At 34.6% G+C, this 26946-nt stretch overlaps 1 protein-coding gene across 12 annotated transcripts in view; it reads left to right on the top strand.

The window, feature by feature from the left end:
• The first annotated feature begins 229 nt into the window (after positions 1-229).
• FAM135A (family with sequence similarity 135 member A) overlaps positions 230-26946 on the top strand; it is a 115946-nt gene continuing 89229 nt past the window's right edge. For 7 of the 12 annotated variants that reach the window (XM_007484170.3, XM_056818448.1, XM_007484174.3 and 4 more), the window contains exons 1-4: positions 231-367; positions 2292-2449; positions 16986-17072; positions 17554-17669. In XM_007484170.3, coding sequence (XP_007484232.2) covers positions 17593-17669 — 77 coding nt within the window. In that variant the 5' untranslated portion in view covers positions 231-367; positions 2292-2449; positions 16986-17072; positions 17554-17592. Of the gene's footprint in view, positions 368-2291; positions 2450-3993; positions 4074-14442; positions 15230-16985; positions 17073-17553; positions 17670-26946 lie in introns of those variants that run through there. The other 5 variants (XM_007484171.3, XM_056818449.1, XM_056818447.1 and 2 more) reach the window with 3 other exon arrangements.

The raw sequence follows: 26946 nt of genomic DNA on the forward strand, positions 1-26946 counted from the left end.
CGAGCAAGGGGTTGGAGAAGGGGGCGGGGCGTTGGGCCGGAGTGGGGTGGGACCGAAGCTCTGTGTGGGGAGGGGGGTTACGGTGGCTGCTGGACCTGTTGATCACAGGTAAAGCCGGACTGGCCCAGGGGCTCCCTTGGGTGCTGGGGTAGCTGCGCATGCTCGCTGACTGTTCTACTGGGATAGACGCGGGGTGGCGGTGACCCACCGGCTCCTCCTCAGCATCCGCGGCGGCGGGGCGAGCGGCGGCGATGTGAGGGACCCCGGGGGCGGGATGGTGCTGACCCGGGGAAGGGCCGTATTCTTCGACTGGGACTACGAGATCCTCCACACGACTGGTGGTGGGAACCGGCGACCCGGGTGAGAGGTAAATGCTCCCTAATTGTTTCTGCTGTCCGCATCTGCCGCCTTCCCCCTACCCCATCATCTCCCTCCATATCTGAGAGTAACCTCCCCCACCCCCATTAATACCCTTCTTTCCCGGCCTTCCTTTTCTCTCTCTTTCCCGGGACCGGGCTAGAACCACCAGCTCATGGCCGAGCCCCGCACCCCGGCGTCCTGGATAAAGGTCGGTGCGGACTGTCGTGCAACAGACCTCCAGAGGGCCGATCTCGGCTTGGGCATTGCCCGTTGGTCCCGGGCTGTTCTCACCTGGACCTCCCCGAGCCGTTGTACCCTTGCTCGGTGCCCCACCCCCCTCACCAACTCCATCCCCTTTTCTCGGTCCTATTTCCCCTTCTTTTCCTCCGTTCTGTCTGCTTTTCCGTAGCATGCCTCGTTCTTTTTTTTTCTTCCTGGAGCCTTTTTTAATTCAGTCAGCCTCGTTACCCCTTCTCCTTGGGTTTCCTTTACTTTGTTCCCTTCCTTTTACTGGGATTCCATCTCTCCTCGCATTTTCTCACACTTCTCTATCCAACAAGATTCCTTACCCCTTCCCCTTCCTTCTCCAACTTGGGCTTTTTGCTGTCTATTCATTGTCTTTGGTCATTTTTTTCCCTTGAGCATCACTTTACACTACAGGTTTTGGTTTTGGGGTGCCTCCCTCCCCCTTTACTCGAGCGTCTGCATCCCTTTAACAGCCCTTCATCAAAATCTTAGTACTTGACTTGCCTGTGTTGGATTCCTCTCTCCCGGTCCTTCTCCCCAACTCCTGCAATTCTAAGTTCTTACTCATTTCTTACACCTTAGCTTTTTCTATTTAGATGACTCTTCAATATCCTTTTTTTACTCGTTTCTCATTTCCCTCAAAGATGTTTCTGTTGTTTTTGTTTTCTACCTCTCCATCATGCCCTTCATAAGCGTTTTTTTCTTTCTCTGCATCCCCAGTGCTTACACAATGCCTGGCACATAGTCATTTAATAAATTATTTTTAACTTGACTATGTACCCCCTGGGCTTTCTACTTTACTAACTTTTCCTAGTTTTGTTTCAGGCTGCATCTCCCCCAACTATTTTTCTCTACTAATTGGAATAGTCTCTTAAAAGTAGCATAAGAAGTAATGAATCTACTGTATTGAATTTATAAGTAATATTTAAGGAGCATACTTATTTGGCATACTCATAACAGAGAGGCTTACATAGGTTGCTGAGATTGTAAACTAACAAGTTGTGGTTGGGTAAAGACTGACCCACCCCTACCTCCAAAAATACATTCCAGAAGTATTGTGAAATAACTTATTGTTCTTAATGAAAAGGAAATGTTCAGTAATTTAGCTATTAAATGATACATAATTCATTTTGTAAAACCCTTTGTTGACTTTAACTTGAAATATTGTACAATTTGAACATCTATTTGTCAATTAATCTTAAAACTATTCTCTGTGTTTCCTAAGGATCTGCAAAACTGTATTGTTCCCATTAAGTGTAAATAGCCTTTGCTCCTTGAAGTTTGGGTAGTAAGGAAATACATGTAAATTTTCCTGAAGTCATTAAATTAGAGGCAGTAAAAACTTTGAGCTTCTTTTGTTTTATGTAGATTTGTAATATGGTTGTGAAGTCTATAAACTTTTTATTAAAAGACATTCTCCACTAACAAAAAATATAACACCTGCTTTTTGAAGCAATCCATCTATATAGCTTGTCTTTCATTCTCTATCGTTTGATAGATTCAAGTTTGTCTTTTAATGATTTAGTGTCAGTTGCTGCTTTTGGTCAAGTATGTATTAGACCTGAAGACTAGCTGTATCACACTGCACATTTCATGTGATAGTTTTATGTATTCTACAAGCAGTATTTTCTTCTTCAAAATACCTGTGTAAAGTAGGAATTACCTTTTTTGTTCCTATTTTATAGAGAGAAAAACAAAGAGAGAAAATTTGGTTCCTTATACAGAGAGACAAAATGAATCAGAAGCATAACTGGAAATAAGTTGAAAACACAGGACTTCCAGAGCCCATTGCCATTAAACGAAACATCTTAGAAGAACCAGCTGCTCTTGTGTGTAGTAGAAGGTAGGGAACTCCTGAATTTTCTAGATTTTATTAAATGTTGGGTTTTTTGGAATTCACATATTGAAACTGCTGCTCCTGAAGGAAGCCAGTTCCTGTCTTCAAAAGGCACCAGCTATCTTTACATTTAAATATGCATAAAGTCATATGCTTAGATTTCTTTTGCTGACATTTTAGTAAGCAACCCCATTAATCTGTAAAGATTATAGTGGAATGGCATGGTGGAGCAGGCACAAAACTAGTTAAGAGATTTGAATTGTAATTATGACTCATTACATAACTTTGTAGAAGCCAACTTAACCTCTCTGTGCCTCTATGTCACTACTCATAAAATGCAAATAATAATGGCTGCCACTCATTCATCTCACAGTAGTTTGTGAAGGATAACCAGTTAAATGTATTTAATGTATTTATAGTCAAAAAGTGCTTCATGAGTTTTTTATAATAATAATTTAGACTTCCTAGGCTACTACTTAGGCCACTTAAGTGCCCTGTAGATAAAGTAGGCTTTAGATATTAATTTTTAATTGAGGTATCAAAAATATTTTACATAGTTCTGATGGCAGTTGTATATTTTCAGATAGTGTTCTTTCTGCTGACAGGATTATACTAGCTAACACAGATATGATTAATAGCCAAGCACTCTGGCTCTCTGGGTGTTGACATACAGCTGACATATTTTTTACACTTTATATTTTAGCTTTTGCTTTTCTTTTTGTTGTTGTTTTTGCTGAAGGTTGACTGTTTGAGCAACAAGGAAATAGGAGATTAGAAATGTGGGATAAGTAAAAATGGAAAGTAAGTCCTTGCCTACTTGAAAATTAAGTTTTGAGATGGATTTTTTAGTTTATTTTTAAGGGCATGGCAACATATGGATAGAGCTGAAGTAGTAGATGTTTTGTTTTGCTAGCGACAATTCAGAGCAAAACATGGAAAGAAAAAAAGAAAACAAGGAGGGAGGAATTTTTTATGATTCCAATGATTTTTGATATAGTATAAAATATAAATTGTTAGGCAGAATGGGATTTCTTTTGGAATGTTAGAAGGTGGGACTGTTCGACAATATTTTCAATTCATAAAAACAAAGTGGCACTAGAGGTATTACAGGTTCTAAACTTTGAACCTATACTATACTTGTTTCTTAACAAATAGCAAGTTTTTTTAAAAATCTAATTTTTGTCTTTTTTCTTTCAGTGTTGATATATGTGTCAAAAATATTAATATCACAAATAGATAATGGAGTTTTATTTTATGCTCCCATTTTTATAATTATTAGTTTATTTTGGTTGATGTCCTATAATTAAGGAAGGAGACATTTTGAATAACTTGTAAGTTATCTCTCATCTTCAAAGACTCAGGTCACCCATTATGAGCTACTTATATTCTGAATTCTCTTCTGAATTATGTGTCAATATGGAAGTTTAAACCTGACAAGTATTCTGGAATGCCTTTATCAGCAACCTGAAAAATAGCTTACTTACATAGTCAGTTGTACAGCTAGTTTATTTCTTTCTTTGAAATCTCTTTTAAGTTGTTTTTTTTTTTAGAATTCACCTGTCCCTTTTGTGATTGTTTTTATGCTGTGGTATCTGTGACACCTGCCCTCTGTAATCTTCACAAGTTGCTAGTAAGTCATAGACTTCAATTAGAAGTACTGCTGACTGTAAACATTTCTAAGTAATCTATGCCCCAAGGTCAAAGCTTTATATCCAAGCTTGCCAATTCTATATTGGCAAAGACAACTTTAAATCTGGCAAGACTATACTTTGCTCTGCCATCACTGTTGTCCTGAGAGAAGGGAATAAGAGATTTTTGAAACCACCCTGCCCCTTAACCATCATTGAACCCAAGAGTCAAATTAGCACACTTAAGAGGAATAAGAAACATAGGCATTACTGTTCTCTTTTTCCAAGATTGTCAGAGGTATCTTTTCATTAAATTAAGAGCAGAATTTTCACTCTTTTGAACCAGTAGTATATTTGGTACAAAAGCATGATTTAATCATAAGCTTTTAAAAATATAATAAAGATAGCATATGATCCTTTACATTGTAGAAGCCTCCGCTGTCCATTGTGGGTAGGAAAAAAGAAAGGATAGAGACAGTACAAACCTTTAATTGTAGGGTCAGTTCAGGCAGTGAAGCTAGTAGAAATTTGACTTTTTTGAATTAGGAATGTTTTTTGGTTTTTTTTTTTCACCACCTTTTTAAAAATCTGGTATTCTCTATACTGACTTCCAACTGAAGAGTTAGTATCTCCATTATATTTGTGCCTTTCTTTGTTCTTTCAAGTTTTCAAAATGATCTTTTGGCTGAGACCTTCCTGTCCACTAGGATATTTTCTCCTTAAGGTCCTGCATCCTGTTGACCATTTGTGTTTATAAATTGAAGTTATATTTTTTTAATATGGTCTGTATATAGAAAGCTGAGCTTACAGTATTTTGAATGAAAATGCCCTCAATGTAAATACTACTTAGGAATCATGTTCACTTAAATAGGGAAGCATTTTTCTGTGTTGGAATTTTCAAAATATGTATTATAATGTTCCAGATGTGAGGCAGCTTATTATGACTCTGGGCTAGGCATTTAACTTCTCAGAGTCCTCTACATCTCTCTTAAGGTTACACATTGCAGAACATTTGTTCATTTGCATTGGTAGAGGGAGTTTCCTTACCAGGAATTAGTTCCCTACACTAGTGAAGTCACATGTTTGGACTAAAAAAATTACTAGAGCATTGTTTTTCAATTGATAATATTGTGACCATTTGGAAGAGTTTTTTTTTTTTTTAATAATACTGTAAGATCTTGGGGTAGATTGTTAGATTTTAGTATTTCTTTAAAGTCTATCTAAGATGTTTGAAGCAGCTTATCTTGACTTGATCAGTTTAGAAAAAAGGGGAGGCAGTACTTACTACCTGCAAGATAATACTACATAGATACAAAAATGTTCTGAATTCTAATATGATACCTCGCTTTATGCACCACATGTTACTGAAAAATTGTATTTACATTAATTTTTGTAAATCTGATCCATTTTTCCCCTTGCCTTTTTCATTTCAAAGATGGTTTTTCTTAACTGTCAAATAAAAAGATCATTAAAAATTGTTTCTCTAGCTATTACTAAGACTTCACATTCAAGCATTTAATGTACACAGGAATGGCTATTTAAAGCACTTCCTAAGATTTTTTTTTAGCACAACCAACTATGTGTAGTTTTTTTGGTATGGCTACTCCCTCCACCAAAAAAAATCATGGTTTGTCCTTGTCTTAGTAGACAGTCTTCTTTAGTTACTGTGTACAAAAGATCCATTACCTGGTAACCCACTTTCTGAAATATGATGATCTTCTCTAAACCCAGTTTGAATGGTCCTCAGATATAGACACATATTCCCTTACCAGTCTTAAAACTTTTCATTCTAGACTGGTGGGGTCTTCTACTTCTTATGATTTGCTGACATAACCTTTAAGAACTCAGGATTATCTCCATGCCAAGATGAGCCATTACAGTAAGACTTTTGAAAGCAATAAGATTTATTCAGTCCTTGCCTGGGAAGAATTGGTTTGAATTATGGATTTCATTTATTCACATTACTACAAATAGATAGCCAAAAGTATCATTATTCTCATCTTAGGAAAGAGCAAACAGATATGTCCCACCTAAAATGTCCTTAATTGATTTCAGCAAAACATGCTATTAAGGTGAAATATAGATTTTAATTATTTTGAGAGAAATTATATAAATATTCATATGTTATCTCTGATTTCATAAGTGTTAATAAATTGAGGGACCATAAAACCTTCTAAAACCATATTTAAGAAAAATGAAGTTAATTAGAAATAATTTTTAAATTCTTTTGTTCTTTTTAAGTTAAAGCGTAATGCTAATTATATGAAGAATATAAGTCATTTAACAAATGCAATGACCATTAAAATTTTTTTTATTAGTGGCCATTTTTCCTCCTATTCTTACCAGAACCTAGGATTTTGGATTGTATCCTCTCTTCTCCCATACCTCTGATAGAGACTCTCAGCTCTTTATTATCTTTAAATATATCTCATCAGTTCACTAATTCTTTGGGAGATTTCTATTATGCTCAAGGAAATCTCTGCTTTAAAAGGAAAATTTTTTGCAATCCTTTAAAATATAGTTTGTCAGTCATTATCATCATTCTCATCTTTATATACGTTTTTTCCTCTTAAAAAGATAGCTATTTTTTAAATTTACTTTGTTCTCTTCAGAAGTGTTTCTATAATTATAAATACCTTGTAAAGCAGGGTGACGTATAAATTGTGTACCTAACATAGCCAAACTATTACCAGTGTTTTTTTTGATATATGGAAGAGAGTAAGAAAATGAATGACTAAAATAGAAATTCAGGTTAGGAGATCAATATCAGACGAAGAGAACTAGTAGTTTCTTCAAAAACTTCTGTTTATGACCTATAGTTTTACTCACCTTTCCTCCATCACTCCTATTTACATACACTAATATGCTGTTATGGTTCTGGTCATGTCTCTCTTCCCTGCTTTTGGCTCAGTAATGCCATTGGCCTCATCATTCTTCCTCCCTAGAATCTTTCTTCAGGTTGTGGTTGGGTGGGATGATATTAATGGAAGGTGTGTATCAATTTGGTAACATATCCATTTTATACAGCTTCCTGTTTTATACCACTAGTGATTAAGGGCTTAAAAGATGTCTTTTGACATTGATGTGAATCAGTTACAATAAAGACTGGGGATGTAGTATGGATGCACCTTACATTTATATAGAGCTTTAAGGTTTTCAAAGTCCTTTTTATATTATATTTCATTTAAGCCTCACAAAAGCTCTTTAAGATAAATATGTGTCTATGATGCATCCATATTTTTCAGAGAAGGAAATTAAGACTTAAGAGAGTTCATGATTTACTCTTGTTTATATAGGTAGATAGTATTTTGTAGTCATGACGTGAACCCAAGTCTTTCTGACTCCTGTTGCAGGACACTATCTACTACATCAGGCAACTTTTCACCATAGATGCAAAATTAGTTATAATTCCACCCAAAAGGCCTATCTCAATTTAACTTATTTAGGTTTCTGATTCTAAAAGTAATAAATAGATTCACCTTCAATTCTCAAAGGTATTTGTTAAGGCCCCTCCCAAACCTGCCAAAATGTGCATGCGTAGAGTACAATTTTATTAGGTACCTACTATGTTCCAAGCAATGTGCTAAAGTACAGGGGATACAACTATGAAAAAAAGACCAATCCTTAGGAGCTTATACTCTAATGGAAAACAGTGCAAAAGAAAGCTCAGAACTGGACATAGGGAGGAGCAGAAGAAGGTAACAAAATATGGTGGCATGAAAGAGAAGGCTTAGAGTAAAATAGTAATTTGAGAAATGGTAGTAAATTATAGTTGTGGCAGAATTTTATAATTCTTCTTCCACCCCATTCTGTTTAAACAAGTAGCACTAGGACTCTTCTAAAGAAGGAATAGTGATGTGATGAATCTCCCTCCTTTTTTTCCTTTTCATTCTTTTTTCTAAGAATTATCATCACTGGTAGTGGAGGAAATTTGGTTGACTGAAATTGGGGTTGTTGGACTTACATATTAGTATAGTACAATTAAGCAACCTAAGTGGAGACAACTTGTCTGCTTTAACTGCTAAGCATATCCTGATAATTCTGATATTGGAGTGGGTTCCCTGAGTTAGTCAGTGAACATTTATTGTGTCTACTATCTCCTAGGTATTGTGTTAAAAACTGGGGAACCAAAAAGAACCAAAAAGCAGTTCTCACCTTCAAGAGACCTAATGGGGAATACAACAAGCAAACAAATATAGGCAAACAAGCTATATATAGGATAGATAGGAAATAATTAATAGAGGGAAGGCACTAGAATTAAGAGGTTTAGGAAGGTTTCCTATAGAATATGGGATTTTAGTTGGGACTTAAAGGAAGCCAGTAAGTGGAGATGAGGAGGGAGAACATTCCAGACATGGAAAACACATTTGGGGCTGAGAAAATGTCTTGTTTGTGGGATAGTGAGAACAGTATCCCTAGGATTGAAGAGTTCATGGCAGAATGTAAGGTATAAGAACATGGAAAGATTAGAGAGGCGAGGTTATGAAGGGCTTTGAATACCTAACAATTTCATATTTGATCTTGGAAGGATAGGAAACCACTAGAGTTGGGCATGACAAGTTGAACTAGCAGTTTAGGAAGATCACTTTGGTCACTGAATGGAGGATGGATTGGAATGTGTAGGAACTCAGGCAGGCCAGAAGCAAGCTGCTGCAAGTAGTGCAGGCTTGATCAAATGAAGTGCTGGGGTAGTGGGAGTGTGAGAGAAGGGTTTGTATTTGAGACATGTGGCAGAGGTGAAATTGACAGACTTTGGCAGTAGACTGGGTACAAAAGGTGAAAGATTATGAGGTGAATGGCACGACAATTAGGTTATTAGTCCGCAGTATGAGGACAGTATTGCCCAACACAGTGTTACAGAAGTTGGGAGGGTAGAGGGAGAGCTTAGGGGGGAAGAAAATGAGTTGATTTTAGACATGTTGGATTTAATATGTCTACTGGACAGCCAGTTTGACATGTCTGACAGACATTTGGAGATGTGAAATTGGAGGTCAACAGAGAAGTTAGGATTGGTAGGTTTGAGAATCATGAGCATAGAGATAATAATTAAATCCAAGGGAGCTGATGAAATTGCCAAGTGAAGGTAGTATAGAAAAGCAGAAGAGAGACCTGTAATAATTAAAATTAAATTATGAGACTGCTAGTAGCTTTAGTTTATCAAAGTAGTGATAGTAAAGAGAAGGAAATGTAGGAAAGAGGTAAAAAGTTACTTAGCTAAATACCCTAGTTGCTGTTTGATGGAATGAAGCTCACCACCAGCATGTGCTCCTTCAAGTTCCAATCTCCAGCCAGAAGAGCACAAATGTTTGTCCAGAGCCTTTGTCTAGCCTATATAAGCAGTTTTCTCCACCCACTAGCTCTCCCATGTCATATCTCAGGAACCAATCATAGTTCCTTAATTTGCCTGGCACCACCCAGGAGGGCAGTGCTTGTGGGATCAGTTTCTAGTCACCTTGGTTTCAACTTCCTTTCTCTTAGGGCCTATCTCAGTGGTAAATGCTGATTGATTACATCAAAACAAAGCGACACAATGGGGGACTTACCTTCCCACAGTCCTCAGGATAGAACTCTGGGGGACATACATGGTCACAAGGTTCAAACCAGCAAGAAACATGGACGTATACCTATTATATGAAGATTGTATGATGTTACTAAGGTATACTCACTGAGCCAGAATTGCAGTCATGCATGCAAAAGAAAGTATGGTAGTTTATTTTAAAATAGAGGAAGATTTCGGGAAGAGAGAAACTTCCCGTGGAGGAGAATCATCTGAGATTTGTGGGAGAATCGTCTGAGATCTTCAGAGAGTTCAACTTGGATTTTATCTTCTTCTGGAGTTCTGAGTTGGAGACTGGTGAAGAATCTGCTGATTGGACCTGAGCCAGGTAGAAATTCTAAGGCCCTAATCAGGGAAAGGAGTCTCAGGATGCTGGGCCTTTCTTGGAGGTTCACACCTCCAGAAAGGCAGGGAAACTAAGTCAGCCTTTCACTTACCAAGGTGACCCTCTAAAAGGAAAACAGTCTGAGGTCTCCTGCATGAGTTCCTCCAGGGGTCCAGTTCCACAGCCAAGTATCTTCACTCCAAGTCTGAGTGTCTGTTTTCCAGTCTGACTCCGAGCAACTGATTGAAGTCTCTCCTCCAAGTGACTCTTCTTCACTCTTCATCCAACTTCAAGTCAGAGGATCTTTGATATATCTCCTCTGGCCTCTGTAGTCCTCTGTTTAAAGATCTTTTTCTCTTGTGTCACCTCCCCTAAATTTCACATCTACGGATCACAGCAGACACTCCTCTCCAGGACTACCCATTCTTCCACACGTGGGTCACAGACCTCCCACCCAGTGTATGAAATGGGTATTCACACCTTTTTTTGGTTAGATCACACCTTTTGTAGTTCTCACCTTTAGTGGTTAGTTACTTTTTTGTAGATTAAAATGGGTAAGATCTACTTCAACTACTGAGTTAACACTTTTGGGGATTAAAATCTAAAAATAGACTGGGGATTACAATTCAATCTTCACAATAAAGGAAGAGCTAAGTATCGTCATTGTTACAATCAGGAGATTACAATTTAACCTTCCCATGAGACCTTGTTTGATTTCCACAATTTTACTCTTACCCCACAAAATGACCTTTTTTCTAATTTGTACGTACTGATTTCATTTTACTTAAATGTGTCCATATCTCTTCCAAACAGTGTAAACTCCCTGAGAAAAAGGACTATTTAATTTGGGGGTGGGGGGGTTGTATTCCTAGTGCCCAATACAGTGTCTTCTACATAATAAATACTTGTCAATGAATTTATTATCCCTACTTATTTTGCCATTTCCTTTTCTATTCCATTGTATCTTCCTTAGTCACACACATACCTGCATCATTCGTTGTATTTCTTTTAAAAATTCTAGTCTCCCATATCTGTGTGTGCACATGTTTGTATTTTTACATTAGTAGAGGTAAGTGGGAAAAAGTATTTGAGAAGATGTGTATAAATATTTGTACATATAAAATTATACATATGATTGTATATATATATTTATAAAGCACTTTTATTTCCAAATTTTTGGTATATATAGTTTATTATTTTAGTTTTAAAGCATTTTTTTTTAAACCCTTACCTTCCGTCTTGGAGTCAATACTGTGCATTGGCTCCAAGGCAGAAGAGTGGTAAGGGTAGGCAATGGGGGTCAAATGACTTGCCCAGGGTCACACAGCTAGGAAGTGGCTGAGGCCGGATTTGAACCTAGGACCTCCCGTCTCTAAGCCTGGCTCTCAATCCACTGAGCTACCCAGCTGCCCCCAGTTTTAAAGCATTTTAACCATTTATCAGTAATTACTTTAGTAAACCTGTGAATTCAGTTATATTTTCAGTAGATATTTACCCAACCAAAGCAAATCTTTCATCTTGTGTGATTTTTATCCTTGTTTTTCCTTATAACCTCCACAGTCTATTGGAAGCCACTTTGTAGATCTTTCTATATTTTGTGGTAAATAGGAACATACTTAGACCATCTGTTTGTTTTCCATTTCTCTCACCACATGAACAGCCTGTATCTTATTCAAATCATATTTTTCCTTATGACTTCCCTTTTGTAATTAATATCTGGAAATATGCTACAGTCTGCTTACAACTAACATGCTTCTCTATTACCTTTGTGTCTCTTGTCATAATGATTCTTCGGAGATTATGGCATTCTCTGATCTGTAACTATATGGCATTGCCAGGAGAATATTTGTATGTTGTTTTTTTTAAATGGGTCTTTGCTCTAGTAAATACCCTAAGATAATTAAAGGTACAGTACCAATTCCCAGAGACACTCCAAAACTATAACACCTACCCAATTCTAAGGCCCAGCTCACTATTCATCAGTAGTTTTTGTTACAGAAAAAGGAACTCTGAAAATCTATGGGCTGGCTACCCAAATGCATGCCATAGTTTGGACAAAAGACATTATCTGTTTAGGTAAATCTCTCATAGTCTTGGAGGAGTTTCATGATAATCTTCATGAAAGTGTTAAATACTTGTTGAGCATATGTCCTCCTGTTCTGTACTTCACTTGATGTTAATAATCAAAGTTGTTTAATAAGGCTATCTCTGTGGTTACCTTTCTCATGGAATCTTATATGATTTTAATGTATGCATTAGTTTCCTTATTGAAAGAAGGTCTTTAAGGTTATATTTCACTTTAGAATTAAATGCTTTTTGTAATTAATAGATAATATGCACATTGGAACCTTGTTTTCTCTATACCTTATAGTCAGCCCGTGTAATTGTAAAGGTTGGCCTTAAAAGATTGTCTATCTCACATTTCTATTAAAGATTTAGAACACATGTAGATATAATTCTTATATTTTATACAGATTTGAAAGTACATATGTAGGTATGTAGCTATTGATATCTTTTCAGTTGTTTTGGGGGATAGTATTATTATCATCCATGTTTTTTAACTAAGTAAAATGTTTGGAAATATACTTAGTAAGTAAGATATCTTTACTAAAATATTTTAGAAAATCACAATAGTTTGAGCATTATGATACCTCTGCATTATTTCTCAGTATGTACTTGGTACAAGTTAGCCTCTTTTACCAACTTTATCTTGAATAAGATCACAGATCTTAATAACATTATTAATAACATTATTTTGCTAAGTAGAATTTGTGAGATACCTTTTCATTTACTTGAAACCTCCATTTATCTTCAGATTTTTTAATTTATGACACTCACTAATTTTTTTGAATTATTCCAATTTTTAAAATTACAAATTTTTAGTCATTTGTCAAATACGTAGTTTATAATACCTACCAGTTAAGGTAATGCTTATAAATGTTCCAAAAATTAATTCTTATATCCATACCCACTTTTTGTGCTACTCTGCCACCATCATTGTGAAAATGGAAGAGGACTGAATTAATTCAGAAGGGAATTTTGAATTTTTCTTTGTTTGATGATTTGTCATAACTTCAGTCTTCATGACATGTTGGGCAATGTATTGATGATGAACCTCTCTATACTTTCTATGTTGGTCTTCAACTTCTGTGTGCCACTAGGATCACATCTAATACCTTTCTGGCACACAGAATCTTGTAGACCTCCTGCTGGATTGGTAGATAACAGTTGTGCAATATTATGAAGCATTAGAGTAGGACTTTTTGGAAGACAAGAATTATACTGGAGCCTTTTTTAAAAAAAGAACTCAAATACCAACCCCACTACCACTCACTTTTGCTGATTCTGCTTCTCTTAACTAAAAGTACTCTTCACTTTAGGGAGGAAGGAGGAGAAATAGAAAAATTGGTGATTGGATAGGGAAGAAAAGGACATTACAAATTGATTTGTTCTTTCTTAGAATTGAATATATAGAAGTAAAATTGTAAATAACATAAGACCAAACTTATTTCCTTCCTCTTACATATTGTAAATGGAAAGTTCAGGGACTGATTAAATAGCTTATTATTACAAAGTCTAGGGGTAGGCAAAACTGTATCTATTCAATTAACTCTGAGACCAGAAAAGACAATGCCATAGTTAGGGTCAGTGTTCATGCCAACAGGAAGGTCAAGTTTTCACTTTGTCATGTAAGATGTTAATGATGAAAAACAAATTTATATTTTAAAATAGTGTAAGAAGCTTGAAATCTTTTGAAAATGCTATAAAGGGAGCCATGAATTAAAGTTGGTTGTTTTAATTCCTGTATAGAAAGCACAACCAAAAAAACGATTAGTTGGTAATAGGAACATCCTTGTAGATATAAACATGCATTGCAGGTATATTTCTTTCAGCAAACAAGTGCACAATATATAGAAATTCAAATTTACTTTTCTACCCCCCTTCCCAAAAGTATTGTCAATATCTTATTTGCTTTCTAGAAAATTTCACTTTACAGAAAGATCACCATAATATTCCTTCAAATGTATCAGGAATAATGAAACATTTAAAATATTGACTTTCAGTTTATATAGTTTATATAGAACTCTTTAAGAATACATACATTGCTTAAAGATGTACCTTTACTGATAACACTATTCCATTTACATTTTAATATCTTAATTTTAATTTTACATTTTAATATTCTTAACTCTACAAAACTTTGACAGATATTTCATTTTGTCATTACAATAGTTCTGTGGGGTAGATGATAAGATACCTTTTTTATAGATGAGGAAATAGAAACAAAAAATACAGTAAACATTTAGTTAAATACTAGATAGATAGCTATAATATAACCTTCTTCTGGGTAACAGAAGAAATATAAAGTATACTTAAGACATAGTCTATTATTTGTTTAGGCTTACAATAGAGAGGAATATGATATTAACATACATAGTTATAATAATATTGCATGATATACATATTAATAGAATTCTAAAACAAAATGCTAACCAAGCTTTGAAAATGAAATCTATTAGCCAATTTGAAGGAATTCAGAGAAGTCTTCCTAGGGAGAAGGAATTTGAGTGGCCTCCAGGGAAATATTAAGATATAAGATATAACCTGACAAAAGGCATAGTTATATGAGAATGTAGTGTATTTTGTTGACCTTGAAATTGTCCAGTTTGACTAAAGTGTAGAAAGTATAGAATTAGGGGAATATGAGAAAACTGATCGGTCCCAGAAAATAGAGGGCCTCGAGTAACAGATCAAAGAAAAGAATTTGAGCTTTTCTGTGGAAGTGATAAGTTATTAATGGTTTTTGAGAAGCATTTCTCAAATAAATCAGATTTATGTTTAGATTATTCTGTCAAGAGAATCTTCATACTGGCTTTGGAGACTGTAGAGAATTCTTAAGAGATTTTTGCAATTGTCCTGATGAGTGCCATTGAAGGTGTGTAATGGGGGAGATGGACAAGCCATTAGAGAGTTTGTGGGGATTAAATCTATAGGACTTGCTAACTATATAAAAGACATGAGAAAAGGAAGATTTGGAGGTAACCCAAGGTTACAGAGTTGGGAGACCAGATGGAAGGTGTGAAGATAAAACAGATTTGAAGAGAATAATAATAGTTATTTTTTAATAAATGTGTCTCTTTCTTTTTTTAGGTTCCTTAATAAGGACATTGTATTTGTCAGTCTGTTGTCAAGACTCTCTTCTCAACAACAAAGAATAGGTTTAATATAAATGAGAGAATGGGAGAGTTAGAAGGTTTGAAGTTTGTATTCAGAAGGTAAAGCTCCAAAGTTCTAGCCAAGAAATAGTAAGGTTTAAAAGAATGTGAACACTTTAATTTAGGACTGAAATGGAATAGATAATAAGTTTGTTAGAGATGAGGAAAATCAGAATTGTTATGGTCAGGCAGCCAGATTGTAGACCTTATTTCTAAATCCCTTAAGATGGTGGCAAAGGATGGAATATAGAGCAAGACTACTAACTAGGTATTAAAATCATTTTTGAAATTGAAATAACCTTTAGGTCATATATGCATCATGAAAAGGGAAAATGCCTGTATTTGGCTTTTAAGCCCTGTATAATCTAGCATTGGCCTATCTTGTCCTGTACTTTATGCTATAACCAAACTGTCCTACTTGCTGTTAACCCACCTCTGTGCTTTCTAGCTGGCTATCTATTCTTCTTGACTAAAATGTTTTCTCCTCACTATATCATCTCCAAAGCTCACATCAAATGTCACCTTCAAGGAATTTCCTCACCCTACTACATGCCAAGAAGAGGCCAGAGTTCAAATTCCAGCTCTGACATTTATCTATTTTGTGAACCTGCAGAAATTATTTAACTTAGAAGCCTCAGATCCTTTTCTATAACGTACCTACTTTAGAAAGTTTTGGTGAGAATCAAATGAAGATACGTTTATAAGTTACTTTGAAAATCTTAAACTACATAAGTGAGTAGTTATTTGTTTTTAAGCCCCTTACCGTCTGTCTTAGAATCAATACTGAGTAATTGTGCCAAACCAGAAGAGTAATCGGGTTAAGTGACTTGCCCATGGTCACCTAACTAGAAAGTATTTAAGGCCAGATTTGAACCCAGCACATCCTATCTCCAGTCCTGACTTCCTTATCTACTGAACCAACTGGCTACCCTTAAATGAGTTTATTGGTAGAATTGGACTTCTAAATTAGAGTAACTAAGGACTAAATCCATAATCTTATTACCTAGTTATTCTTTTGATTTCTCGGGTACAAAGAAATTAAGTGACATACATGCTTTAAGGTTACATGGAGTCAGAATCAGAACTATTGGAGCATGGAAAGAATAGTGGACATTTAGTCAAAACAATTGGATTAGAGTCCCATGCGAATGATACTGGGCAAGATACACTCTTTCTGTCTCATTTTCCCCTTAGTTTAGATAAGGACATTGGGTTAAGATTGACTATCAGGCATTCTGAGACCAGTTTTGACCAAAATATTTTAAATTGTCTAACAGCAGTATTAAAATAAAAGAAGTACAAATATCATGCATCTCCTGTTATCCCACTCTTTGAGTGGTTCTTTATAAAAAGGTGAATTCTCCATTTTATTTTTTAAAGATGAACCAACATTCTTTTGCTTTAGTGTAGGTAGAGATTTCTAAACAAAGCACTACAAAGAAAATCCTTACCTCGTAGTCCTTGAAATATATAGAATGAGCCCTTAGTAGAGATACTTATTTTAATATTTCAAAGATCTGAGATATTTCTCAGAACAAATTCTTCCACCAATGCAGCTTGCCAATTCGTAAATGACCTTCAAGCAGTGATATAGCTGAAAATTTAAATCTAATGATAAGCCTCCCAGAACTCAGTTGAGATGTTCCTTGAAGCTGCCAGTGAAGCTTTGCAGGGGAAATGTCTATTCTATAACAATGTTGGTTCCAGTTCTATATAAGATATACATACCATATATACACATACAAATGACACAACTATGCTTAAATCAGTTTTGTTTTTACCATCGCTGTTTGTAATATCTCTTCCTTTTTTATAGGAAAGAATGTACTTTTAACAAGAATCAATAACTGGAAGAAAGAGATTCACTATTTCATATATTAAGATGAAATTTTGATCAGAAGAGGTAGGAATGAACTATTTCTTTAATTTAGTTTATTTGGAGTAGTGTCTCAGAATATTGTTTCTCATTCTACTTTTAAAATTAATTTTGTCTCTAAAATTATTGGTTAAAAATTTGTCTTCCCCTGAGAAGTAAGCTCTTTATAAATTTGTGGGGATAAAAGAATATCTTCTTGTTAATTCTAGAATCTGTATGTACTATAGAGTTGGAGAGGGGTAATGGGTAGTCTGTTTTAATAAAATGTAAATTGACAATCTTTAGGATGCTATTAGAAGACAGACTCAACCTTGAACTTTTAATAATAATCTGCTGTATCTATTAAAATTAAGGGGAATTTTTTTTCACATTCTTTTATTTAATTTTCATTTTGTACCTCTATGTCACATTTCTTTTATGTAACAAATGTTTGAAAATAAATTGGTTTTAAGTTGATTTCCCCCTTCTCATTAATTTTTAAAAACTTTTTCTTTATTCTTTATTCTAGTGACATTTCTAGTTTTATCTTCTGTATTTAAAATTAAAAATGTCTGAAGTCCAAGCAATGGTAGAATTCTCTGTGGAGCTACACAAGTTCTACAATGTTGATTTGTTTCAAAGAGGGTATGTATTAATTTAATGTTTAAAATTATTTACTTACATGAGATAAATGTTGGGTTTACAATTAAATTTCATGGATTTCATTTCATAGTTGATTTTTCTATTCCATGTATATACAATAACTATTTTTAGTGAATTTTAAATTTTTGGGTAGTTTTGAAAATTGTTCATACAACATGTATTTTGAGCAGCTTATATTTGTAAGAGTGTTCCATATATTCCATATCATGAGAGTGGCACATAAGTACAAAAAAGTCAACCTTACATTCCTTAAATTTATAGTTTAATTGAGGAAATAAGACCTACACATGAAACAATTAACAATAAATAATGGAAGAGTTGACTGAGTGAGCCACAGAATGTATTTTAGAGTAGGTAGAATGTGGATATGCAGTACGGAAGAGGAAAGGTCTCCAGGTGAGTGAAGTGTTTTGATGGATAATGAGGGACTGATTTAGATGAAATAAAGATATGATCTATGTTAAGAATTATTGGGAAATAAAATTAGGTTGTAGCCAATTTATAGAGGGCCTTAAATATTTGGTTAAAGTGTACTTGATCTCAAATGCAAAGTCATTGCATATTCTTGAGCAAGGGAATAATGTCACAATCCTAGGATTATAGGATTCAGGGCTGGATTTAATGATCATCAAGCCCAATCCCTTCCCTTCATAGATGAGAAAACTGACAGAGCTCTTCTGTCCCCAGATTCTGTCTTTGTGTAATGCTATAATATTTATCCTATATCCCAAAATATATGTCAGGAAAGGGTTTTATTGATCATCTAATCTAAAACTCAAATAATTTATTGACTCATTTTAAAAGTTAATTGGTCTTCCTTTATATCTTGCCTTAAATTGCCTTTTTTTTTAATGTCCACTCATTTCTCCTAACTGCCCTTTGGGAACAGAAAGGAACTTCTTAATACTCTTCTCTTCCTCCCGTAACATCTTTTTAGATACATGAAGACAGCCATTGATAAAAGCAATACATTTTTTAATAGTTAAAAAGAATTTAAGCAACCTCCTACTCTAGCATATACCTAAAAAGGTAACTTGTTCTTCCTAAATTTTTTTTTATTTCTAGGCTACACATTCCCAGTTCTTTCAGCTGATATTTTTGTGGCCTAATCTTAAGAGTTTTCATTATCATGGTTGCTCTCTGGAATGTTATCAGTCTTCTTGAAATACATTGAATAGAACTGAGTGCATAGGCCAGGTTACTTCATACTTGCTTAAAATTTACAGACTTATATTAATTTTACAGATCCTCTAATACTCCCATGTCTTTTTAAGATGAAGTGTTTTCTACAACACCTCCCTTATCTTATACTTGTGAAATTGAGCTTGTAAAGTCAAATGTAAAACTTTACATTTATCCCTATAAAATTCCACTGTATTGAATTTGGCTTAATATCCTAAATAATATTAATTAATATCATGATCTTTTTGGAGATGATGATAGAGTAGGGATGCTCTACTACTAGTTCTACCTTTCTCCCAAGTCTTTCCCTTTACCTTCAGCAGTCTTAAATATTATATAAACAGTTGCTGCTTTCACTTTTTTTCTCTTTACTGCAATTATGGGTTCTGTTTTCCTTGTTCACTGAGGATTTGGGGGACTATTAAGTTCTCAACTCTTTGAAGGCAAAGACTGGAAAATTTATCTTGGTATATCTTGTAACACTGAGTTTTGTCTTGTATCAGTAAATCAATAAGCATTGATTAAATTCCTGCTTTATGCCAAACATTGTGGATATGAAGGAAAAAAATGAAACCAGCCTTATCCTTTGAAAAGATAATAAATACTTGTTGAAAGAATTAATGTCTATAATTATTGTTCATTATATTCTCCCATACCACTTTTTTTTCTTCATTTTATCCTAAAATGTGGTAGATAATTGGAGAAAGCTATCATTGCTTAGAAACATGTGTGTGTACTGTGTAAAGGGTGAATATTATGGTTGAGACTGAAAAAAATCTAAATTTAAATGATCACCAAGGGAAATCCCAAATAATAAAATACCCAAGTCAGCTGCCAAATTTTTATGGTGTTTTAATTACAACAGGAGGAAGAAAATATTAGAGGAGGAGAGAGAGAGAGGGAAAAAGGGAGAGAAGGAAAGAGGGAGAGAAGGAAAAAGTTTAACTCAGAACCACGCTGGCTCAAGCTGAGCCAAAGCAAGTGTTAAGGCCTTAGAGAGCCAAGGCAGCGAAAGGGATAAGCCCTTATCACTCATGTGACCAATCTGAAGGAAAGCAGTCTGCAGGGCTCCTCCAACCTCAAGCACCAGCCTTGAACTGAACTCTAGCCCTCCTCACAGGAGAGTCCTGAGAACTCCAGAGGCTGTTCTCTACCTCGCTTCCTGCATCTCACATGTGCCAATGGTGACTCAAGCTTGACCTAGGACCACTCAGAGGTCTGTCCTTTTTTTGCACATCTGTTTAAGGCCATATTCTCAAATAATTAAATTTTGAGTTTGATGTAGCCCTTCCTAATCTTGTTACACTGAGTAGGGTGGAGAATGTAGTTTCCAAGACCTGATTCTGTTATTCCAAGTATCTCTATTGTTACTGATCAGGAAATAGCTAAATCCAATCTTCTAAAGAATGGTCTGAATAGGGTGGAGTAGTTTTGAAATTCACAACCATCACCAATTCAATAAACTGCAGTGATTCCCTATTGCCTTTAGGATAAAATACAAATTTTTCTAGTTATCATTTAAAGTTCTTTTCAACCTGACTCAATAATATTGTTCTTCACTTCATTTACTTTTGGGGCTAGGCAGACTGGATTTCCTCTCATACAAAAAACTATCTCCTGTATCTGAGCCTTTGCATTGGCTGATCTCCATGCTAGAAACACACTTTATTGTCACTTCTGTTTTCTAAAATACTCTTTGCTTCAAAGCTCATGTCAAGCATCACCTTCTACATTACTTTGTATTTATTTTATATATATGTATATATATATTTTTTTATATGTACATGTTATTTTTCCTCTAATAAAATCTAAATTCCTTAGAAGACAGGGTCAATTTTATTTTTGTTTTTGTTTTCTCATGATCCAACGTCTTGCTTCTTGGAACATTGATCTTTGTACTTCACAACTATTAAAACACTATCTTTCAGTGGTATAGTTTTAATGTTTTGTTTGAGTGTTTACATCGTTGTTATGGAGCCATTCCCTTTAATTGACAGTTAAAATTAAAGCATATGTATTCATATAATGAAGTAAGATTAATTGGCTATTCTTTTCCAATTCCTGCTACTAAAAAATGATAGATTTCTTAGACCTAAACTTCTAAATACAAAAATACTAAGTATTCTGATCTCATGTTCCCTTAAATTTAAAAAAATATATATATGTATATATATATCATTAAATAGGATGTGAAATGCCATTACTTAGCCCACAACTTTGCACATAACAAGTATTTAAATGTTTGGTGAATTCAAACTGTGTTTATTAAAATCAAATACAAATGGAAGTCAAGAAATTCTTTTTTGTCTGTGTGTTTAAGTGATAGTACTTTTCTTGTTCCCTTGTGTTTATTCCATTTTAGGTTTTATTATATTGTAATATTAATAGTTATTTCATGCAAAAAAGGCATGACTATTGGGATATACCAAAACTTGAGACAAAAACAAATATTTGTCTTGTTGACAGTAAAAGTAGAGTGTTATTTATCAGCATTGACATAGTTCAGATTAGAATCAATTCTCTTTTAGAAAAAGATAAAGTAATTTTTAATGTGATTGTACAAAGTAAGATTGGCCTATAAATAGAAAGGAATGTAATAGAGCATCTGGTTTAGATGGGGGGGGGGTAATCTAAAACTACATGAAGAAGGATGAAACAAGATTATTTTAATGAAATGCTTCTGTAACCAAATGTTAACTTTCATCATCTGTCTTCAAGTCTGGCATTAATGTTAAACAATAGTTTATTTTAAGAAAAGAAAAATACTTGATCATCATTCCCTTGGTAATACTACCTATTTCTAGTTTCTATATATTACAGTTGATAAGTGAGTATCAATTCACTTACTCACTTATATTCATTTACATTTTTTTTTATATAAAGAGTAAAATAGTTGTTAAGAAATCAGCCATGGGAAATGGTTCCAAAAAGCATTTTTAAACCATGAAAATGTAAAATTCTGATTTGAAAACATAGAGTCATTCCACAGGGCATATTTATAATAGACTAATTATCTCAGTAAATGGAATATAATTTGTTATTATAGTAGGAGGAGCTGATTACAAGAAAGTAGAAACATAACATAGGAAAGAGCCAGAATCTGTTTCAAATATTCTGTACCCAAAGTAATTGCTACATAATTAGAGCAATTCCAAATATAGCATTTCCCCAAAGACATTATTCAGAATATTTCTATCTTAAGAAGGCTATAGTTACATTAGTCCTTATATATTTGAAGGTGGGATCATGAAGAGCTGGACACGATCAGAAATGATTGAACAACAATAAGCTAATGAAGATCAAATGAGAACAAATGTAAAGCGCTTTACAAACCTTAAAGAGCTATATAACAATTATTGTTGTTGCCTTATAGTAAAACCTAATATTTTAGTAAATATTATAGTAAAACCACAACCAATCAATGAATATAAATGATCTCATTAGAAGCCTAGAAATATTTATGGGGATTATAATATTCTGAACAAGAAACTAAAGATATTAGGGGGGTACAAATAGTATTTTCATCATCACTGCTAATTGAGCTTTAGAAAAGAGGCAGGAGGCAGCTGGTAGCTCAGTGGATTGAGAACCAGGTCTAGAGACAGGAAGTCCTAGGGTCAAATCTGGCCTTAGACTCTTCCCAGCTGTGTGACCCTAGGCAAGTCACTTAACTCCCATTGCCTAGCCCTTAAACCTCTTCTGCCTTGGAACCAAGGAAGGAAAGAAAGAAAAGAAAGGAGGCAAATTTAGTAAGTGAGCATCTAGTTAAGAAGATAGTATCTGAGAAGAGAGTCTGAATTTCTGGACTTAAGATATATGGATGGTCTCTTAATGAAGGATAGAATGTTTATCTTAATGATCAATAAAAATATTTACTTATTGAACAAATCTAGTCAAGAAGGCATCAATTGAAAGTGAAGATCCTGAAGCTCTGACCAAGATCAAACTAGTAATAGATGACAGCAAGGAGGGCATGTGTGTATATATTACTTGTAAATATCAGAGAAGGAATGAGACCAGATTGAAGGAAGCTAATGCAAAACAGTAAACAGGCATAACTGTTCAATTCCATTTTGCTTGGAAGAATGTTCATCTGACTGGAAAGGGTTAAGCAAAAATAGTTATTAGGGAACTGAACCCAAGATAAAACAATTTTCAAGAGATTCTACTGGATGTAAAGTACTGTTCTTGGCATTGGAAAGTGTGCAAAGATTACATAACATGATTTAGGCCCTCAAAAATGCTGATAGTCTAGTGGAATTTAAAATACAAATGAATATTATAGATAATAGTAAATGATAATTATGTCTCTAATGGCCTAAAGTCCTTATGCTTCATCATGGCATGGAAATGATATAGGGTTCTTGAACGCTATGCCAGCAGAATTCAGATTCTGGTAGACCCTACTTTGCTGGAGAAATTTCCAAGTACGTGCTCAAGTATAGACTGTATAACTCTTATCTGAGAAACAACTTAAATTCTAAGAGCCTCATTATCAGATTTCATCAAGACAAGAGGAAGAAATTAAAGGCATAAACCATGGCCAAGAACAGATAAAATTATCCTCGAGTGCAAGTAGCATAGTAGTTTCCTTAAAAAAATTGCCAGAGCAATAGGAAATTGAGACACAATAACTTCAATAAAATAAGCATCAGATTGATAAAGATGAAAAAAAGGAAAATGACAGTTGTTGGAAGGATTGCAGGAAAATGGACATGTTATGTTTGTCTATTCCTACAAGCTTTTTTCTCCTACCTTCTTTCTGATTACCTGCCTTATCCTATGTTCTTTGAGTTTCGATTTTAAATTTCTCTTTTAACTATTTTTCCTCTCTTAACCTTTCTTTTTCCATCCCAATTAAACTAAAGCTTAAAAGTCTTGTTTTTTTTTTTACTGACTTATTATTTTTAAGTAATTATTTTATTTGCTCTTGCCAGAAAGGTTTTCTTTTTCCTCATTATTTTACTTCCCCTCTAGTCTATTGAGAATTCTGTTTTCTAATTAATGAGCAATATTATATTCTTATTTCGTCATTCCTTTCTAAGTCTTTCTGTTTAGAGGGTAAAGCTTGAACTCTTGTTCCAATTATGTTACAGTCTTTGTAGATCTTCATTTTTTTCTTTCATCCTTTAAAATTTCATTTCATTAGAGAAGTATTATGAAGCAAATATGCAATTCTACAGTAGAAGTCACTGACTCAGACCTTAAGGAAATCCCACTTCTAGTCCTTAACACCATTTCCATTCCTAAGTCATGCTATCTCTTTTTTTCTTTGTTCTCACTACCCTGCATATTGGTTGTGTGCACACACTTATAGACAACACAAAATTTAGTATAAAAATGTTTTCCCAGTTTCTTGCTTTCCTTCTAATTTTGGTTGCATTGGTTTTGTTTGTACAAAAATTTTATAATTTGATATAACATAAGTCATTCATTTTACTTGTAATGTCTCTGTCTCTTGCTTGGATTTAAATCACATGGTTTCTCTCAAGGTGACTTGCTGCTTTAGCTGAGTCAACTTGCCTTCCCTTTATGTGGAAGTTGGTAAGAATGACTTGCCTCCTCTCCATATAAATTGACTGCAGTTCGTTAAAATGGATTTGTGGGTTAGGACAAGGTCATTATGATATCACTGATAACTTTGGAGAAGGCAGTTTCAATTGAAAGGTGTGGCTAGAAGCCAGATTGCAGAAGGTCTAGAAGAGAATGAGAGCAGCAAAGGAGGTACCAAGAGTACTGAATTTTTCCAGGAAGTTAGCTGAGAAAAGAGAGAGAGAGAGCTATGAAACAATAACTGTTGGGCATTATAGGATCAAGTGAGTGTTCCTTAAGGTTAGAGGGGACTTGGATGTATTTGTAGGCAAAAAAGAATAAACCATTAGATAAAGAGACATCAAAGATTAGTGGGAATGAAGGTAGGAGCAACCTGCTAGAGAAGAAGACAATAGGGAATGGATGGGTTGAAGTAAGTGGTAGATAAAGAGGAACCTGGCCTCCACAGACAAGTTTCTTATCAGATGTAGAGGAGGAAATAATGTGTGATGATATCATTTTGATGTGAGTTTATTAAGAAGAAGAAAGAATTTGCAACAAATGCCTCCAGTGAAGTGTGGGGTAAGTTGCATAGTTTAAGAGGGGGTCAGAAAGGGAGATTTCGAGGAGAAAAGAGGTTTGGAACACCTTTGATCAGTGGGATAAGGAATCAGAGGATAGTAACCTTGGTACAGTAAGGACCCAGTTGCAATTGAATATCATAATTTATATGACATATTTGTTATTTCCTCCAGTTCTATTTAGCAATATATGGGTAGGAGCCAAATGGTGGGAGTAATCCAGGTTTGAAATTGGGCAAGCCATGGTAATCAACAAGACAAGGGGATAAAAAAATTGAGAAGCTGATTAGGTAGAGTTGAACTGGTTTACCAGATTGGTATTGAGAATGGAGAAAGTATAGCTAGGACAGGAGTTGTGTTAAGGGAGTCATGATTAGGATGAAGAGTAGATTTAAGAAGAAGAATTGGGAATATTAACAGATTATGATCTAATAAAAATTTTTTTGAGTTCTTGACCATGGAAGTATTGTAGATTATGGATTTGTGGATTATATAACTCAAGTGGCATAGAGGGAATAGTTCATTATAGTTGAATAAATTGAGAAACTAAGAAGTCAGTATATTTGGGAGAATATTTGTCTATGTATTTTTTTTAATATTACCTTCTGTATTTGAATTGATACTAAGAATTTTAAGGTAAAAGCAGTTAAAGGCTAGGCAATTAGTGTTAAATGAATTTCCCAAGGTCACATGGCTAGAAAGTATCTGAAGTCATATTTGAACCCAGATCTTTCTGATTCTGGACCTGTTGCTCTTCCACTGTGCTACCTAGTTCCCCCTCCCCCATTGTATTTATTTTAAAATTCTTTTGAATGAGATAGGAGTTGGAATGAAGGAGAAGACTAAATTGAGCACTGAACTCAAGAAAAGGGGGAAAAAAAAGGAAATGGGGAAATAAGCTTAGTAAACTTATTAGATCTACATGTCTATCTCCCAGAACATATAAGGAATTGATACATATTTGTAAAACTAATAATATTCTTCCCAGATGAACAGTGGCCAAACGACATGAATATATTGCTTTTTAAAGGAGGGGAAACATATGGTTAGCTACCTGAAAAAAATGATCAATTATTCTACTAATAGGAAAGTAGATGGGAAAATAATAACTGACAACAAAGAAAAGGCAGAGTTGCTTAATGTTGTGGTTTGTTTTTTTTTAAAGAAGAATGACATTTAGACTAGAATAAATAGACATTACATAAGTGACTAATAGGGAGTTGATATATAAGCTAAATAGAGATAGTAAAAGAACCCCTTAACTTACTTACTTGATGAATTCAAGCCACTAGACCCAGACAAATAGCATCTTTAGATATGGAAAAATTGACAAGTTATTGTTATTGTCAATGACATTTGAAAAAGATTGAAGAACTAAAAAAGTAACCACAGTTTTGAAGAAGAGCAAATGTTATCCTCATTTTTACACATATACACGAAGTGGTGGAAAAAGCAAGGAAAGTACAATAGAGACATCAGACTATAATTGACAGACTATAATTGAGAAAGTTTGACTTCATTTCCTGGAAAAATTCTAGAATTTTTTTTTAGAGAAACAATGAACAAGTATATAAAGAAGATGATAATCACAAAGCACTCATACTGGTTTTGTAGCAACAGATTGCGATTTCTTAAATGGTAAGTCAGTGGAATATTATATAGTTCACCTAGATCTTAGGGGAGCATTTGCTAAAGAATTTTGTACTATTCTTATTGAATAGAGAGAAAATTGGGACACTGTTAATGGAGTTGTGATCTGATCCAACTGTTGTGGAGAACAATTTAGAACTTTGCTCAAAAGGGCTCAAACCCTTTTATCCAGCCATATCACTAATAGATCTGTACCCCCAAAGAGTTCCAAACAAAAGGAAAAGGGCCTGTTTGTGTAAAAATATTTATTACAACTCTTTTCCTGGTAGCAAAGAATTGGAAATTGAGGGATCGTCCATCTGATTATAATGGAA

The sequence above is a fragment of the Monodelphis domestica genome, chromosome 2 (assembly GCF_027887165.1).
Source record: "Monodelphis domestica isolate mMonDom1 chromosome 2, mMonDom1.pri, whole genome shotgun sequence".
Classification (NCBI taxonomy): Eukaryota; Metazoa; Chordata; class Mammalia; order Didelphimorphia; family Didelphidae; genus Monodelphis; species Monodelphis domestica.